The 18,781-nt window shown below is 42.4% G+C and overlaps 1 protein-coding gene across 2 annotated transcripts; it reads right to left on the bottom strand.

Annotated features, from left to right (window-relative positions):
- Nucleotides 1-940: 940 nt before the first annotated feature.
- On the bottom strand, nucleotides 941-18,524 carry NUDT4 (nudix hydrolase 4). Of its 2 annotated transcripts, none has more exons than XM_070599484.1 (5): nucleotides 17,807-18,524; nucleotides 8,144-8,254; nucleotides 6,828-6,872; nucleotides 4,615-4,702; nucleotides 941-4,365 (listed from the first exon to the last, which is right to left on the bottom strand). In XM_070599484.1, exons 1-5 carry the CDS (start codon nucleotides 17,903-17,905, stop codon nucleotides 4,163-4,165), a joined length of 546 nt encoding a protein of 181 aa, XP_070455585.1. In that variant the 5' UTR covers nucleotides 17,906-18,524; the 3' UTR covers nucleotides 941-4,162. The 2 variants fall into 2 exon arrangements, with proteins under 2 accessions (XP_070455585.1, XP_070455586.1); XM_070599485.1 differs by having other exon boundaries at nucleotides 4,615-4,699; nucleotides 17,807-18,523.
- Nucleotides 18,525-18,781: the final 257 nt, after the last annotated feature.

Below are 18,781 nucleotides of genomic sequence, written 5' to 3'. Positions count from 1 at the left end.
AGCGTAATTACTTGATCAAAAGATGTTTAAGGTTCTTGATATACATTCATGGCCAAACTTTGGGAGTTTTTTGTGAGGAGGATTGTCCCTGAGCTGACATCTGTGCCCATCTTCTATTTTGTATTTGGGATACCACCTCAGCATGGCTTGATGAGCGGTGTGCAGGTCCACACCCGCGATCCGAACCTGCAATTCCCAGGCCACCAAAGTGGAGCACGCAAACTCAACCACCACGCCACCAGGCTCACCCCAAATGACCAAATATTTTTATTTCACTAAGGAGTGAATTTGAGTAAAAGTTAAAAAGTCTGGCACTGGTGTTTAATAATCAGATAATGTGATATCCAGAGGGCAATATTCCACATATTGGGAACAGTAACTTTTAGGATCAGAATTAGCTGAAATCATATCAAAGTAAAGGAATTTAATGCTAGTTTCTGGCAAAAAGACACGGAGCCTTTGAGTAAATCTGGATCTTTGCTATGATGGGCCTGCTGCTGGAATTTAGCCAATGGCACTAGTCAGGAAAGTAGTGAAAATAAGAGGGAGAGAAAGTAGCACCAGGAATGAGATCACTTTCAACCTGACTTTTGCTCTATAGCTCCATGTAAAACGCTGCTAAGTCTTTGGTGGGGGATATTTTTAAATAAAATTTTGCTTTTACAGATGGTTCATGTAGGTCTGTATAAAAAATTGCTGTAACACCCTGAAAGACATTTTAGGAACTTATGTATAAATCAACACCCAGAAAAGCCACTTATCTCTACTCCACTAGAACATAAGCTCCTGGAGGGTGGAAATTCGCTCTGTGCTGTAGCACTGATGCTGGGCACAAAGGAGATGCCTATCATTGTACAGTTACTGGTAACATTGTATTGAGAAGTTATGAGACAGTGTTGGAAACTTCTAGACAGAATCAACTACACAGCAACATTCCAGCTATAGCCAACTCATTAAAAATTATACTTTAATAAACTCAACTAGTGTTTAATTAGTACTGTGTCACTTTGTCTACAAAATTCTGCTTAAAGAGAATTCTTGTATTCCAATGTGAAGAAAACACTGGAAAATGCCAAGATCTTTCCCCCCCAATTTAACAATCATAAACAAAAACTAAATGAGATTGAATACAACTTTTACATGAGGATTCTAAAGTTGGTCTTGGGTAAACACTACTTTGGGGAAATACAGCTGCGGGCAGGGTGTCTCACCACCCTTTTAAAGAGGTGCAATAATTAAAGTGATGGTAGTGTAGAAAGTATCTGCAACATATTACAGCAAAGTGCTTATAGAATAAGGCAAGAGCTCTTGAAAATGATTAGAATAATTCTAACAAAACCCCATTAGGGTGGGGGAATAGCAGTAAATAAGACAAGCACAGACTGGTGTCTAATAAGATGGAAAATATCCATTGGGAGAGTTATGGTGACACCCTACTAGTGAACAGTTCCTTTTAACCAAGTTAACTCCAATTGCATATAACCATCAATGGGAGAACAGTAAAGCTGTTACTATGGAATCCACACAATTTTTCTCTTGGATGGTGGTGTTTAAAAAAAAAAAAAGATAATTTATTTCCATTTTTATTTGATGTTTCCAAATATAAAAAAAGTCAAAATTCTTACACTGATTATCTCAAAGGAGACCATGCAAAGCAATGTAAGATGTACACAACAATCACCCTGCTGCAGGTGTGCTGCTCTGTGCAACTGTGTGAGCCACCGAAGCCTGAATGCATGTTCACCTGTCCACAAAACCCAACAACAAACATGCAGGATAGCTGCTACTTTGTATCTGTGAGTCCATTTATAAACTATTTTTTTTATTTAGGAGGCACTCGGGGACTGAGAAGTTTAGCTGCCCAATTTTATCCAACTACCCCACACAAATGACAGTCCCAGAACTGTAAACTGAGGGTTGAGACAGTAGACACGGTTTGTTATCTGTGGTAGATGGAGCTGTTGAGCCTGAAAATGTAGGCTTTTTTTCTTAACAGAAATCTCTTTAGGGCCCTTCCTCTAATTTTGCTAGACTAGGTTCCAGAAGAATAGTGAAGAACTCCTCGTGTGAAATTTAAAGTGTGACAACTGTAAAGTGTCTCTCTGCATTATACAGATTTTTGCTAGTTGCATAGACTAAAGACAGGTGGTTAGCTAAATGGCACTGAAGAAAATCCTGACTCCAGTGGCAGTACTTAGTCCAAACGTTTCTGACCAAAGGAAATTATACAACAATATTTATAGGCTCATTTTTAAGAGATGGCTGACATTAATACTGTACATATTTTACATGTCAAATACATAGTCCAAGAGTTTATAAAATAAGTTCATGCATTATTACCTCTAAAAATATCATGTACAAGATAACCCCCCCTCCCCATACTTGTGACAGCATTTCAGGTGGACACAGTCTTATATACAAAAACTATCCAGTTTCTCTGTTAAGTATATAATTTAAAGAAACTTCAGAGATTACTGAGAAAAAAATCTTAGTCCATTGAAGGTCGATACAAAGTGTCAGTCTGTGGGATTTAAAATGTTTCCTTTTTAAAAAACACCCAGAATACATAACCTCTGTACAAAGAAAAATATACAAGTTCTGATGACCATGTTTGATCACACTACATAATTTAGAATGAAATGTCATTGGTTAAAAGTTTTTCTACTTTACTCATTCTTTTGACAGCATTAATTTGTGAACTAATGTTTCTATTCAGCTGCATTTATGGCACAGGATCTCCTTTTCAAAACAGTGGCACCCATTTTCCTCAAGTGTAACAGCACTATTTTTAGCAGCAATTGTCTTTTTAGAGGTTAACAATTTGTAGAAGAGAGGTATACCTATACTTATTGTCTACTCTGTACTCACCAGGGACAATGGCTACAGGAGGCAAATGTCTATGTGTAGGATGATCTTTCCCTCGTCCCACCCCACATCTTTTTCAAAGGGTTTTCCTCCCACCTCATTTCTGACCTGGTTGGGGAAGTCCAGGAGTTTCAGAGAAGGTACCTATGTATTTCAGATGGGATTCTTGATTTTGAGTATAAAAACAAGTATGACACAAAATAATTCTTAGTTCAGGGATGTTCCAGTGCCCCAAAAGTTAGATGACAACTGGCACCTCTTGACAACCTATATAAGATGAGACATTCTGTGGTGCCCTAACAATCTAGGTCTGTAACAGCTGAACAGCAAAAGGCCCTTTTACTCAATCGTTGACGCAGTCACCCCTGACTGGCATTTGAGGCTAGACTACAATCTTGTGGTTATCGGTAACCAGCAAGTTTAACTGAAGAGGTGTCACTAAACTCAAAAACTCAAAAGTACATTTGTAAAAGCAATTTACATTGAGGGAAATACGGTTCTCAGGTATTCTATGTAAAGAGAGATTATTGATAAAGGGAACTGACAAACATGCTAACTCAAATCCCATGAATACAGTTTTCATGATATGTATTTGCTTCATGCATTTTGCTTACAATACCTCCCTAAAAATCACCAACTCCGAGAGTTGAACTTTATGTTAAAGGACTATTGAGTTATAGGGGAATTGGCCATATCAGGTAGCTAGTGACAATAACACTAGTTGTGAAAATTGAGACAAATGAGTTGACAAATTCCTAAAAACAGCAAATTGAGTCCTTTGTCAAAATAGTTACTGACCCATACAGAAAGAGTCCAAATCTGGAATTTATGAATTAAAATTGTGATCCTATGAAATAAGTTTTTGGATGGGTGGATTTCTTTAATATCAGGATCTTCGTAAATTCCCACAACAGGATTTGTTGAATACGTTAATGCTGTGAATGAGAGACCAATTTAGGGGGAAAATGTACCCACAAGTAAGTTGATCTGACGAAAACCACAGACTGATGTCGAATGGACAAAACACTGAAAAAAATGACAAAATAACATGGGGGGGTGGGGCAGGGGGCACAGTTAAGGCATCTAAAAAAAATTCCACATGGCTTTGGCTTATTAAAATATTTTACACTTTAAAAAAAAAAGATTTGAAATCATCTGAAAAACATGCAAATTGTTTGAAAATCCTGCAGGGCAAATTCAGACAGTTTGCAAGCGTCATTCAGATGTTTGCCAAGGAAAGTAAAGAAGCCTCTCCCCGTGAGGTGGCACATGGTGGGGGAGATGCTCCCAGCCCCCTCTATCTGATACTAGATGGCAACCCAGGGGTCTGTGCAGCAGTTACAAACAAGGTGTTATTATCTGGAAGGGAAGGGACAGTGGAATTGCCATTGGATGGAGAACAACCCAGCTTTAGTTTTTGCAGATACTCTGCATGTACAGGCTTATGACACTGGAGAACTCTGATAGCATCTTCAACTTTGAACCACTCTCTCTTCCTTCCTAGAAAATAGTAATGACATTGGTCACTGTACAATAAAGTCAACTTTAAAAAGCCATATCCTGTTAACAATGCCCCTCACTCCTCCCCCACGAATAATTACTTTTTGGAATGGCTTAGATGATGATATATTGGGGAAGAATTTTAAGATAATTCAAATGTGTAGATAACATTGATCGTCCCTTGAACATGAAATTGGATACAAGGATGCAGTATTTAAGAGAATTCAGATAGAAGAAAAGAGAACGTACCTATATTAACAGAATCTTCCCAATCTTCTAATATTTCAGTGACAGTAAGAACATAAACATATGTCCTGTGCTTTCGGTCTTGGTTCTGCTTGAATATAAAAAGAAAAGCATTTCAATCTACAGGAGTTGGCCATGTACACATTTTTGAGGGGAAAACTCAGTTGTGGCATACTGCTGCAGTAGCCTAGTGTCTCTGCCAACATACGCAAGTATGCACGGTTGTATAATCCAGCACAGAAGTGAGTTTTTGTAAGACGAAACATTTAAATCCCAATACTAAACTTTTAGCACTTTGATTTCTGTCCATTAGACAAGTAATTTTCATAAAGAAAATCTTAAGACTGGAATGGAATCTATTTTAAAAGAACTGCATTCCTGTCGTTTTAGACTAGGTTCTATTCTCTAGGGCTAATCCTGATAGCCTTCCAACATGATGCTTCTCTCAGGACCTCTGCAGAACACCACATCCCCAGTTCCTTTAGAACATGTCTCTGAGAGTTTACAACACAAAGCACAGGCCTATAACCTAGCCTGGGGCTTCTCAACCTTGGCTGTCCATTCCATCACCCAGATGAATGGTTTTTAAGAGACACCAATTCAGTCCATCTGAGATGAGGCCTCAGTATTGATATTTTAAAAGCTTCCAGATGAACTATGCATAGCCAAGGTTGACAATACCTGGGTTAGTCCATTTCTGGAATATGACATTTTAGTCCTAGTATGTTCAAACTCGGTTTTTACCCATATTAACACTGCCACCTAGTCTTGTGTCTGTGTTCAAAATCAAACACAAGCTGGCCTTGAGATGAAGACGCCTACCATCGTCTCGGTTAAAATTAGCCTTGTTTGCTGTAGTCTAAGACTACACATAATTGCCCTGATTTTTTCCACCACAAATAACCTGAGTAATCCACTCATTCAAACAGTGTATTACGTCTTTGGGAAGGAATGAGAACAGCAACAAGTTAGAGGCATCTCTCACTCAAAACATTATTGTTCATTATTTTTACAAATCTGTTGTCTTATCTCTATGCCTGGAACATCGATACATTTATTATGCTATGTTCACTGAAATCACCACAGTGAGCGAGCAGGATATTTCTAATTTTCTTATATTCTCTAAAGGAAAGTAACATTGATTACTATATTCTGTTCAGACTCTATAAAATTTAAATAGGATTTGTAAAGCACATAACACTATCACCTTCTTGTGTTATATAAGCTTTATTTGTAATGTGAGAAGTTTTCTTCAAAAATCTTGTCAGCATACTGACAGATATGCTATTTGTACCGTGGCTACACTGACGGAAAACCCTCGACACGTTTTTCAGTTTAACCAGGAGATGGTGCTCTTTAACTGGGGAAAGCAAGGGCGGAATTCTGGAAAAGTGTGACAGTACCTTAAGAACTTTACTCTTACAATTACTATAGTGTTCTGGGAATCATCAATTCTACCAAGTGCTGTACAGATCTTTTCCTGAATTCTTGTAAAAAAAAGGCTTAAAAACAAAATTTTATATGGCTCTACCAGGACTGAGACAACCCTTAAATAGTATCTTGTAAAAAATGTCAGTGTGTTTGGTGTACCATGTATCTGGTCTAAATCTTAGATGAACACCCATTTGAGAATAGCTTGGGTCTCCATGACCTGACTTGGTTTCTCCCTACCTTCCATAGTATATATATCACTTCAAATTCCCTCCCCACAAATTCCTTTCTACCTTTAGTAATAAGGGATTACACAGAAGAGGATTCTGTGCTTTTAACATCTATTCTATGTATCTGAGTTTTGTATCCCCATGAGTCCTTTAAGGATAGTCATGTATGTCATTGAATGTTATGTGCTGAAGGCAAAGGGTACATTTCCAGACAGTATCCACAAGAGAGCCAAGCCCTTAGATGATATTGAGGATACTGCACCTCCTAAGAAGTCTACCTGCACAGTATACAGTGAACCAAGAGATGTCTTTCTATATCAACTCCACTGTATTGTCATATAGAAGTGATTGTTACTGTAATAATGCTGCATAAAACTGATGGTATAGGAAAGTTAACTTTTACTTCCCTCCCTCCTAATCCTTATGACTTACTTGCCTACTGATAGTTTTAGAGGAATATCTAGTTCAGGTTGCTGCCAGATAATCTGGCAGGTTAGGAAGGAATCAATCATTAATCCTATTACCAGCAAGCTGAGAATTACTTTTATAACTCACCTCAAATATGCCCAGGAGTCTGCCTAATTTTCCTTTGACTCCAGCCTATTAAGAAAAAGATGAAATGTAAAAATTTTTACCTTTTCATAAAAAAATTTGTATGAAAGTTATTTTCTGGCTATTTCGATTTTTGAATCTAAACACCATCGGCCTAGGCCTTCCCACACCAAGCCTGCTTCTGTGAAGTTTTTTGTGGCTGTGCCAAGATTTGCAACCTGTGGCTTGCTATAAAATACGGCTTCATTTGTTCCACATGCAACTTCCTGTTCATCAGATTTATTGTCATTTATTTTATAAGAAATGGCAAGGACTAACCAAAAATTAGACTTCCTACCAATTTGGGACAAGCTTTATGAATGAAAATGAACTTTTCTCTATGAACTGATAAAATAAATGCCCTTCCCTCTTCTTACCTGAAGGCGCGTCTCTCTCCTGTTGTCACCGGCTCAGGAAGTAAAATTCTCTCTCCATGCTGCCCTTCTACTCAGAGTCCTCATACTTTTAGCAAGCATGTGACACACTGACCGGAACTTCAGTGTGGGCCCCATTCAAATCCAGACTGCAAACTAACAGATTGGTGCATGCTGTCTCCTCTATCTAGAATGTGTTCTTCCCCGAGGAGGCCGCTCTCCCTTCAAGACCCATCGCCTTGAAACCTCGCCGACTACACCAAGGCCCAATGAGAGCTACAGCATTTGCTTCACTCCTACCGTAACTGCTGCTCAGTAGCTTTTCATGGCATTAATCTATGCTGTTTTGCCTCTTGAGTAAAAGCGAGTTCTGCATCATCAGCTGTAGGAAGATAAGCAGGCCACGTGTGCTTCCGTGCACATGAGTGCACGCCACATTCTACTGAGCTTTCAGACAAAACAAGTAAAAGAAAAACAATCTGCTTCTTATTCATCTGAATAAGAATTACAGCACATGAGTAATGTCTCTGTACATTCTTGCTCAGTGTAATACTAACCTGGCTCTCGGGCAAGGCCATCGTCTTGCTATATATTGATCACCAATCAGACTTACTGGTCTGTTACACAATTACATGTTACACAATTCTGGGGGACTTCCACATTGATTTTAGCTCTATTTTACCAGGTACAAAAAATATCTGTTTAGCAAAATGCTATTGTCACATGCTTAAAAATGTTGAATTAGAGAACACAAAAGCAACCATGTGACCTGCTTTGTCTTCTTGCCTTCTCCTGAGTGTATGTAGCAAAGTGCCTTGTTTGAACCTCATGCAGAAGACCGTTCCTGTAAACCCCCCAAATACCGTCTGTGTGAAAGGAGAACCAACGAACTCCTCCTCCTCTCACCTCTTCATAGACCTCCCTCACCGCGGCACCACCAGGCTCCTCCTCGGGCTCCATGCCTCCGCCTGGGACGATCCATTGGTCTGGGTACCGACTGCTGCTCACCAACAGCACCTGCAAGACAGACCACGACCGTACACTCCCAGCCGAAGAAGCACTATGGATGTAAGCAGCATTCTCAAGCCCTTACGAGGAGTAAATCTCTTCTAGATTAACCCATTAACATTATTAGGGGTACACGTTACACCACAAAAAAGCAGTGCACAGCCTTTGTAAACGCTGTCTTTCTGAATTCCGAATTCAACAAGAACATGATCACATTACTAAATGATTCTATACCTCACGAAGTCATTTAAACTACCAGGTTCAGTTAGTACAATTCTCCAATTCTTGGATGCTAACAAAGGAGAAAAGCAGAGACTTGGTTTACTAAGCCCCAGAGCTGTATGCACTGAGGCTTGTGGTCACATCTGTTATTCTTTAGACACAGAATCTTACTATTCTTCCAAATTTAAGGACATGTGACTTCAGGGAGGTCACTGTTCCTTCACCTATAAAATGTAAGAATACGTAGAAGATAAGAGGCACTGTGACAAGGGAATGGGAAAATTCATGTAAAGCCAATGCTGGGAACATGGAGAGTTCTTGTTATTTTTATAATTATGATTAGGTGGAAAGAGGCACCCTCCATATTCCAAACCTATATGAATGAGCAAAAGTTGCTCCATTTTGAAAAGAGGCAGCTATAATTTGTGATCTGGAAGAGGGCTGGCAAGCTTTAGCCCACTGCCTGTTTTTGGACAGTCTGTGAGCTAAAGATAGTTTTTATATTTTTAAATTCTATGAAAGCCAAATTTCAGTCTTCATAAATAAAATTTCATGAGAATCCAGTCACACTCATTCATTTTACATGTTGTCTATGGCTGCTCTCATGCTACAAAAGCAGAACTGGGTAGCTGCGACAGACTGTAGGACCTGCAAAGCCTAAAATATTATCTGACCCTTACAGGAAAAGTCTGCAGACCCTGATCAACAAGAGCATTAAGCTTGAAATGTGAAAACACTTTTAAAGAAACAAACTAACTATATTAACACAGAGTATTCTAGAGGTTCACTATTTTAACAGTACCTGAAACAAATATTGTGGGTTAGGTTAAAATTAACCTCTCCCAAAGGCTATGATAAATAACCAAATGACATTTATGAAGGTAACAAGTGTCTTAACCAACCTGAACAAAACTGTTTGCAAAATTACCTTTGTATATGCCTGTAAGTAAAGGTAAAGGAAGCAGATAAATGCATCAGTTTGGAGCCAAGTTTTCTCTCCAGCGTGGGTCCTGGTTTTCTGATATGCATGGCAGAAGTTCTATCTGCCCAGCTCCCTCCCTACCGCCAGAGAACTGCTGGCCCTGAAGAGTTCACAGGATTCACCTGCTCCCTGAGGAAGCTGCCAGGAACTCAACCTTTCCCAACTGGAAAATTCCAGGCTGACAGTAAGTAGTTGAGCAACACTTCCCTTTCCCTCAAACCTCTAACACGTCGAGTTAGAGTCAATGAACGTTCAAGAGTCTGAGCATTGCTTCCTTGTCCTTGATCTGAGTAGGACTCTGCTGCTTCCACCAGCATCCTTCCTTCAAGTGAGGAACCGGCTGAACAGCGGCAAATACAGAGAAAGCCCCGTAAAGTACCACCCCGAAGCCTTGACATTGAGGGTACCACGAAGTCCAAGTATAGCAATTTTGGTAAAATGAAATCTAAGACAGCCTTAAATTTAAGCCTTCTTAAGTATTAGCAAATAGGACTTATGTATCAAAATTAGAAACAAAACAGCCAGAATAAGCAAATCTGGCGAGAACTGGAAAAAGGTTTGAACTTGACGGTGTTGGTAACTGTACAGAGCATAACCAAGATGTGCTTTATCGCTTGATGCAGGGGGCTAATGACAGGCTAACAGTCTACCTTTCAATGTGTCAGTTTCTTCCTCTGGAAAAAGAAGTAACTCTCCTTGTAGGATTGTTGCGTGTTAATGAGTATTAAGTATCTCAGATCCTGGCTTAAGCACTCACTGTTGGCCGTGACTAGCTCTTCTGCTCTCCCACCATTTGAGTTGAATCAGCTTACCAGGAATTAGACTTGTTCTCTATATTTTGCCAGTTGTACTTGTTTTATAATTACTGAGAGTTGATGAAATAAGGGCAGAAAGGAATTATCAGAAATACTCTGCAAAGATTCATTAAAGGTGGGTTATTAAAAACTGCTATAAAATTAAGTATGGATGAGACTACTATAAAAGACGGGAAAAAAGGAAATTTAAAAAATCCAGGAAGGGTTTGCAAGAGTCTCTAAGCTCAAATTCACTAAACAGAGTCAAACTGCAAACTAGATTTCACCTTTGTATATTATTCACAAAAGAAGCTTACCGAGGATCTATGGTATTCAAAGGCTGGCAAGTGAATGTAAGTTTTTAAGTTAAAACAAAAATGTTCAAGGTACAAAAGCATTATATCTTGCATCAAGGGAAAAGGAGAGCCAGCCCTGGTGATCTAGCGGTTAAGATTCTGCGCTCTCACCACCGTCGCCCAGGTTTGTTTCCCAGTCCTGGAGCCACACCCCATCTGTCAGTTGTCATACTGTGGCGGCGGCTCGCAGAGAGAACTGAAACTAACAACTAGGATACCCAACTATGCACTGAAGCTTTAAATTAAAAAAAAGGTGGGCTGACCCCATGGCTGAGTGGTTAAGTTCGCATGCTCCAATTTGGCGGCCCAAGGATTTCGCCGGTTCGGATCCTGGGTGTGGACATGGCACCGCTCATCAGGCCACACTGAGGTGGCGTCCCACATGCCACAACCAGAAGGACCCACAACTAGAATATACATCCATGTATTGGGGGGCTTTGGGGAGAAGAAAAACAAGCAAAAAAGAAGATTGGCAACAGATGTTAGGTCAGGTACCAATCTTAAAGGATCATAAAAACAAAGAAAAAGGAAAAGGAAACAGGAACTAGAGGAACAGTAACCGTCCTGACTGCAGAGTTAGAGGCCTCGTTTCCTGGTCACTAAAGCATGGGTCAGGGATAATCTGGTTGCTGTTGCCTGGATAAAATTCTTACTACACGATTCTGTGCTCTCTAAGCAACTTTCTTGATTACTTTCATAATGGGACAGACAGTGCAAGTGGCTAGCCTCCGAGAAAGTACATCCTTATTTAGCAAATAGGGAGTTTTGAAACTATATCGATATTCATAATGTAGAGTCTTTAAAAAATGAAATTCAGTGTCATGTATGTAGGTCAATGACTATTATGTTCCCATTTGTCCAAAATAGTCTTTAAAAGCTAAATTACATAAGGTTAGTAAATGTTGAATAACTCATTACTATGGTCTTTCTCTGCTTTTCTGAACTAACACTTAAGCTTCCTATTTAAAACCAAATATTTATCTACAGGACATCATTAACATATGACTAAACTTCTCTTCTAAAAGTCAGTGAATGGAACCCCTGCATGGTTCAACATCTCCCTTCATAAATTACTTTTTGGAAAGCCTTACAAAAGCAATTCTATAAACTTTGGACAAATGATTTAGCTTAAATCAAGACTCATCATACAAGAGTCCCTTGACATTCCAAAATGATTAAATCTCATTAAGCCATTAACTTCCTTCAAATGTATCTTTCCCCAAAATGATCAGTTTAAATGAGTAATTAATACCTGTAGTATAGAAATGATTGGTGGGGCTGGCCCCGTGGCTGAATGGTTAAGTTTGCGTGCTCCACTTCAGCGGGCTGGGGTTCACCAGTTCAGATCCTGGGCATGGACCTATGCACTGCTCATCAAGCCATGGTGTGGTGGCATCCCACAGAAAAGAAGTAGAATGACCTACAACTAGGATATACAACTGTGTACTGGGGCTTTAGGGAGGGGAAACAAAAAAGAGGAAGATTGGCAACAGATGTTAGCTCAAGGCCAATCTTCCTCATCAAAAAAACAAAAAAAAAGCTTGAAAAAAAAAGAAATGATTGGCATCTAAACTACCAGCTTAAGAGATTTGACAGTGAGCCTTTGAGCGACAGTACAGATTTGAAAACCAATGTGTTCCATTAAGTACTTGCCTACTCATCTTGAGTACTTCATTTGGAGTTCAAATGAGGTCAAGGCCACATTCGTGTGTGGTGATTAAGAAAGAGCAAGCACTCCATAGACAAGAGTAGACAGAACTATGGCATAGGTCTCCAGGGTAGAAGAAATGAATCTGAATAGCAGAAGCAGAGACAAGGACGATGAAAACTCCCTGTACACACTGGAATAATCTAAACCTATAGAACCCACCACAAAGCATTACTATTCAATATCCCCTCTCGCCTGCAAAACCATCTAAACACTTCTATAACATCCCCAATCTACTAGATCCATCCCATAGCTTTAGCATGCTAACTAATGCTCTAAAAATGGTATTACCGAAGTAACAAAGACAGGTTATAAAAGTGTAGTAAGAGGCTACACCAACAGCTGACAGATCCATACATGGTCATTCATAGGTTTTAAATTTCTTTTCAACTATTCTAGTTATATTGGATTTTGTGTATCCAACAAGATGACAGAGATGAAAGTCGACATTCAACCTTACAGACAAGACAGAGCTGAGAGCAAAGGAAAGATTTATAAAAAGGAAGCTAGTCAACCCACCAGGTTGCAGAATTAGACTTGAATCACACTCAAACCCCAAGCCAATGCTGTTAGAGGGGTGAGAAGATTTCTTCCTCAGTGCAACCTGCCCACCTTCACAGAAGCCTTCCTCCCACTACCCGGGCAGACCGCAGCCCTCTCCCCGTGCAGTGAGCAGTCATCGGAAGAGAACATGTTCACCTGGCGTTGCCGAGAAGTCATTTCTCACACCTGTCTTTTTCTTAGAAACCTAATGCTTTATGCATTTGGAATAGAAGTATTTCTCACTTTAAGCAGCAATAGTGTCATGATAGTGGCCAACTCGGAGCTAGTCCTGAGCCTCACCAGATGAAGGTTCGTCTGTGAATTGGAACGATCTATTATCGCCCGGCAAGTCCTCCTCACTGGGGATGTGTCAAAGCATGTAAACTGAACAGTGCTGCTCAAGGCCTGCGTGATGCAGCGATGCCTCCAGAGGCTGGAGGAATGTGGGATTGCCAGTCCCCAAACTGCTTTTGTCTTTCAGCTTTTAGCCCTCTAACTGCTCCCAGCCAGGACATGCCTCTGGGAACAGCCAGTCACTACAAATTACCACACTCTCCCGGAAAAGACAAAGCTATTCAGAGAAGCTCTCAAGCGATCCTAAATCTAAGAATGAGGAGCTTTATGTTGTGAATTGTAGCTATTTAGAAGCTGTTCTGGGGTGGTTCTTTCTTCCCATCCTCATGAACCAGGATAGCAACAATCGTGAAAACTACCTCTACCATAGTTAACTGTTTCACAGGCATTTGGGCCAACAGCATATTAGGAACACTCACCATGCAGAGACATTTAAAAGAGCCTAAGTTACAAGAATGGTTATTACATCCACTAATGAGCTACCTACTGCTATTACTAAATAAATTTGTACTACTTTTTGGACTATAGAGGCACAGTGCTATAGGAGGATCAGAAATAACAGCTCACTCTGTGAAAATGTGTTTAACCCAAATTAGATTACATCAGATTTGAGAGACGCATGTCAATAATGATAAGTTGGGTTGATGGCGATGTGTTCTCCTAGCGTGTCAGTTTTGAAGTGATGGGGCAAGCTTTTATATAATTAGAGAAATCTCTGGTGATAGATCAAGGCTCGAAAAGAAAAACAGAGTCGAATTCTACAGAAGAGATTTCCCTTGAAGGAAGCGGCTGGTTGAGTGGATTTTTCTAAGAAGCCCTTCTTTAGGTCTGGGAGAGCCGCAGGCACAGATGAAGGCTCTACTTTTCCCACCGAGTCTTAGTTTTAGTGCATGATTTTGTAGAACTCAGACATTTTAGGAATATACATTCGGTGTTTAGCTGACTCGCTGCAGAATGAGGCCCCTGGCTCAGGAACTTAAAAGCTGATTAGAGCAGTTAAGTCCAAATGGAAGAGCAGTGGTCAGTTCTTAGGACTGTTCTGTCAGTGTTTCTCACTGGCAACTGTGCCTGGATTGCACCCAGGATCGAGTCATTTCTATTTATCCCTTTAGCACTCCATCCTCTTTTGCTGCCAGATCATTCTCAAGCTTGAACACATCTAAAATCTGAAAGTTCACTCTTCCAAACTAAGAGTTCCTTTCTTGCCTAGCAGCTCCTTAGCCCTACATTTAAGGTGTTCTGTTTTGCAGTCATTATTTGTTCCATGCTGTCTTCAGCTGCAGCCCAACTAGACCACAGGCCCAAGTCCTATGCCGTTTGTGATGCTTGGTCCTTCCTTTCCCTCTTCCTGAAATCCAAATGCCAATGACTCACATTGGATCGTAACCCTGGAGCACCTCTTGGCACTTTTATCTTACTTTATTTCCCTTTGTATCAATCATTTGTCTAACCTCCCACTACAGAACACAGTCCTTAGGAGCTGACAGTTCTCATCCTTGCATCCCTGTTCAAAGTATCGTATACGCAAATATGTCCAATGGAATCCGTTTTTGGTTACCTTTTGTGAATGGACTGTCTTCTTTCACTGCACAAGCACAGTATCCCAGCTACTCTATAGGAAACTTATTTGTGGGCTTGTCTGGAAGCCCAACTGCCAAAACTAAGGGTGGTTCCCCACAGAAATAACTAGCCGGAAAGAGGACCAAATGAACATGAGACTTAGAAATAAAGGGCTTGGGCTCAAAACAATCTGGCAGCTTCCATGACCTTGGGACAAGTTATTTCTGCTGCCCAATTTCTTCCTATACAAATGCTAATGTTTATGATTTACCTCAGAGGGCAGAAAAAGATAAAATGGGTTAACACATAAAACCACCCCCAAAAGAATACAGACTGTGCTGTTAGAACAACTGTCTTTCCTACAACAACCTGTTCTAAAGTAAGGGCCACTTCAGTAGAGACAGCCAGATCAGAGCACTGCGTAGCTTTTTGGGGTCAAATAGAAATTACTATTTTATTTCAGTTTACACTCTATAAACTTTTCACCCTAAAATAAAGCACACATTGAAATCTCCCAACCAGGATGTAGGAGTTCCTAATCCGGTGCGAAGAAACATTTCTTACCTATTAGCTAAAGGAAAGGTGGGTTCTGGCTGGTTTGTATCCTATCCTTGGAAGTCTAGCAACGGAATTTCAACAGAGTGGGAAGAAATTCATAGCAAAACAGTAAGATGTGCAGGAAAGTAACTAATAGGCTTCGTTCTGTAATTATCGTATAACAGAAAGAGCCCCCCGACTATACACAACTACAGCAAGGAAGGTCGCGAAGAAAAGCTAATAAAGTTGGCCGTGCATTTTTTAGAGATGCCAGCATCTTCCTTCAGAGCACATTCTGTAACCAAGTGATTCACTTCGTTTCTCAACCGACAGGTTACCAGATTTACAAAGTTTTATGTAATGGATTTCTCTGGTAAATTCTCCAAATCTTGCTCCTTACTTCATTTTATCTAACGGCGCCAGTCTGTTGACTGAACTCGATGCTAGGAATTCTGCATTTATTACAATGGAAACAATTTCCAGGCACAAAAATAACTCAGTTATCTGCTAAAGTAATTTCTGAAGCTCTCCTCAGACTTTGCTTTACCATTCACACAATACGGATCACTTTGATTTCCTCCTATTTCCCATATTTCCCCCTGGGAACTTATGTATTTACAAAGCCTGAATTCCAAGTTCACATTATGGCAAGACTTCAAAGTCACCACTTTCAGAAAGGCTTTCAAGCTCAGCCTCACAAAATCTCACTCATTCAGCAGAGTGCACCTAATTGCTATGGGCGGGGCCCTGTGCCAAGAGCCCAGCATCAGGAGCAGGAACCAGATCCTGAATTCTGGCTCTCCCACTTCCTAATTATGTCATTTGGGCAAAGTACTTATGCTCTGCAACTGTCTCCTCACCTGAAACCAGCGCTAAAAGGATTTAATGTAAGCAATGTAAAGGTCTTCAGGCAGCGCCCCCTACACTGTAAGCACTCAAGAATATGATTACACCATCGTGAGCCAATCAGACAAGATCCTTGACCTTCCTGGATCACTTCTGGCTATTATATTCTTTGATATTCAAAGTTTGCTTTGTCCTCCCGTGGCCCTTCCCTCAAGGACCTTCTAATCTTTTTTTCACAGAATGCACTTAATGCTTGTAGACTCTGTTACTTTGTAAATGTTCAAAACCTTTCCCCCTCTACTTTCTAGCTCTCCTAAGTAGGCCCAGCTCGTAGATACAGACCAATTTCTTCTGAAAACTCCTCCCGGATTTAGGGTTAACACTTAAAGGCCCCCAAGTGAGCACTAATCAGCACAAAAAAGCTTGGTTTCTTTTAAAAAAATAAACAAGAATTTGAAGAGCACCATTTTTCAAGCACTTTGATTTTTGTTAGCATAGTAAGAACAACTAAGCCACTGAGCGTACACTATATCATACTCATCCTAACTACAGGGACTAGCAATAAGGAAGCCATTAAACTCCCACCTCCAGCTTTAGCCTGGGATTTTATTGGACACAGTTGGTGACAGCAGCAGAACTCAGAATGTTAATTTTTCCCTGTCTAATCACTTGAGGAGTGGCGATGCTAAAAGATTTTCATCAGCTACCAATCAACTGTTATCGCCCTAAGCAAATATAAAAGAGGGAGCCCTTTCCAAATTAAATAAATGTAACTAAGTAAAAACTGCTCTCCAAGGAAACCGCAAAGGCTTCAATATCAACCCAATGCAGATGGGTAAATTATAGAAGATAGACTGCTTACTCTTAGACAAGAAAGACCGCTCCTCTCCAGATGTCAAGCCAAACACAGCAAAGGAAAGAAGCTTTGATAAATATGCTGAGAGCGAGAGATTACTGTCTGAAAATGGCAACTTTGCCCACCTCTTGTCCATCTCCCCCCTTCTGGCGTTATTCACATTTTTCATGAACCATCTTTCTGCAGGCAGAAAACTTTAAAAGAATACGCCTTTTTTTTTTTTTTTAATAAAAAGCAAGTATAATTATGCCAAGTGCTTGTGAGTTAAAAGCATTCACTTGAAAGTGGAATTGACCGAACCAGACTGAATGGATTTTATGTTAAAGCTCGGCGGCTGTTTGGCTGTTTCACAAACATGCCGGATTGAATCCGAAACCGCAAACTGCTTGTAACGTGGAAGGAAAATGTAGCAGAGGCAGAGAAGCGCTTGGGCTGCAACACTCACGCCATTTCCATCTCCTCCGTTCACACTCAAGGTTTATCTGGCTTTGCGCTCAATTCGCGTGTTAAGATGGTGACTCCCGCTAGGCGCGACCCATTCGCCCCGGGACCTCGCCAGGCGGGAGGCGGCCTCCCGCGCTCACGGCGGCCCCGCGGAGCCCGGCGGCTGGGCGAGCCCCTTTGTCTCCTCTATCAACCCAGAAAAAGGAAGGAAGGGAAGGAGGGCGGGCGGGGAGGAGGGAGGGAGGGAGGGAGGGGGCTATCCCTCCCAGCCCCGCGGCCAGACGGAGGGTCGGGCGGGCAAGGGGAGGTCCCCGCCCGGCCAGCCCCGGCCCGCACCCCCGGCGCCCCGCCGCCCTCACCTCATCCTCCTGCTCGCTCCGGAAGCACAGGCACGCCGCCCGCTTCTTGAAGCCCTCGCGGTCGTAGGTCCGCGTCTGGTTGGGCTTGAACTTCATCATAGAGGCGGGCTCTTGCTGCCGCTGCTGCTCCAGCCGTCGCCGCGGGGGCCCGGCCGCCGCCACCCCGCCGGAGAGAGGGGGCGAGGGCGAGTCGGGGCGCAGGGAGGCGAGGCGGCGGCGCGGGGACGAGCAGCGAGGCCGGTCAGTCCGGGAGCCGGCGGCCGCTCCGACGCGGGGCAGAGCGCGAGCGCGGGTCACTGGAGCCCGGGAGCCAGGGAGCAAGCGCCGCCTCTGCCGGGGCGTCCGCCGCTCTCCATGGAGCCCGCCGGGGGAAGAGCGAGGCTCGAGGCTCACGCCGCGCGGAGACAGTTGCGAGCACCCACGCCGACTGGGCAGCAGCGGCGCGGCGGCTTCGCGCCGCCCTCTCCGCCCCTATTTAAGGGGGCCGCACAAGCCCCGCCCCCGCGCGCGCCGCTCTGCGCGCGCCAACGCGCCTGCGTGCGGGACAGCGGCGGCGGGGGAGGGGAGGGGAGGGGAGGGGAGGGGAGGGGAGGGGAGGGGAGGGGACGGGACGGGACGGGACGGGACGGGACGGGAGCGGGGCGGGGCCGCGGGCGCCTGCGGCTCGGGTTTGGCGCGGCTGCAGGTCTCCGGCTCCCGCCGAGCGCGGCCTGACTCTGCCCCGCTAAAATGCCAGTGAGTGGAAACAGGCAAAGACCCCTCCCTCCCTGGTTGTAAATCCCGTGACTTTCCCCATGAGGACCTGAAATAGCATCTCCACGACAGGGGATCTGACTACACGGTACAGCCTCAGCAAAGTTGCGCCCTGGTCAGGAAATGCCAGGAAGCATGGCAGCGATTGCAGAGGCCCCGCAGTGACTGTGTAGACACGTCCAGAATTCTTCCGTGCAGTACGGGGAGAGAGGAGAGTGAAGG

This window comes from Equus przewalskii, chromosome 29 (assembly GCF_037783145.1).
Source record: "Equus przewalskii isolate Varuska chromosome 29, EquPr2, whole genome shotgun sequence".
Classification (NCBI taxonomy): Eukaryota; Metazoa; Chordata; class Mammalia; order Perissodactyla; family Equidae; genus Equus; species Equus przewalskii.
The sequence above is the reverse complement of the archived record's forward strand: the minus strand, read 5'-3'. Positions and strand labels throughout refer to the sequence as shown.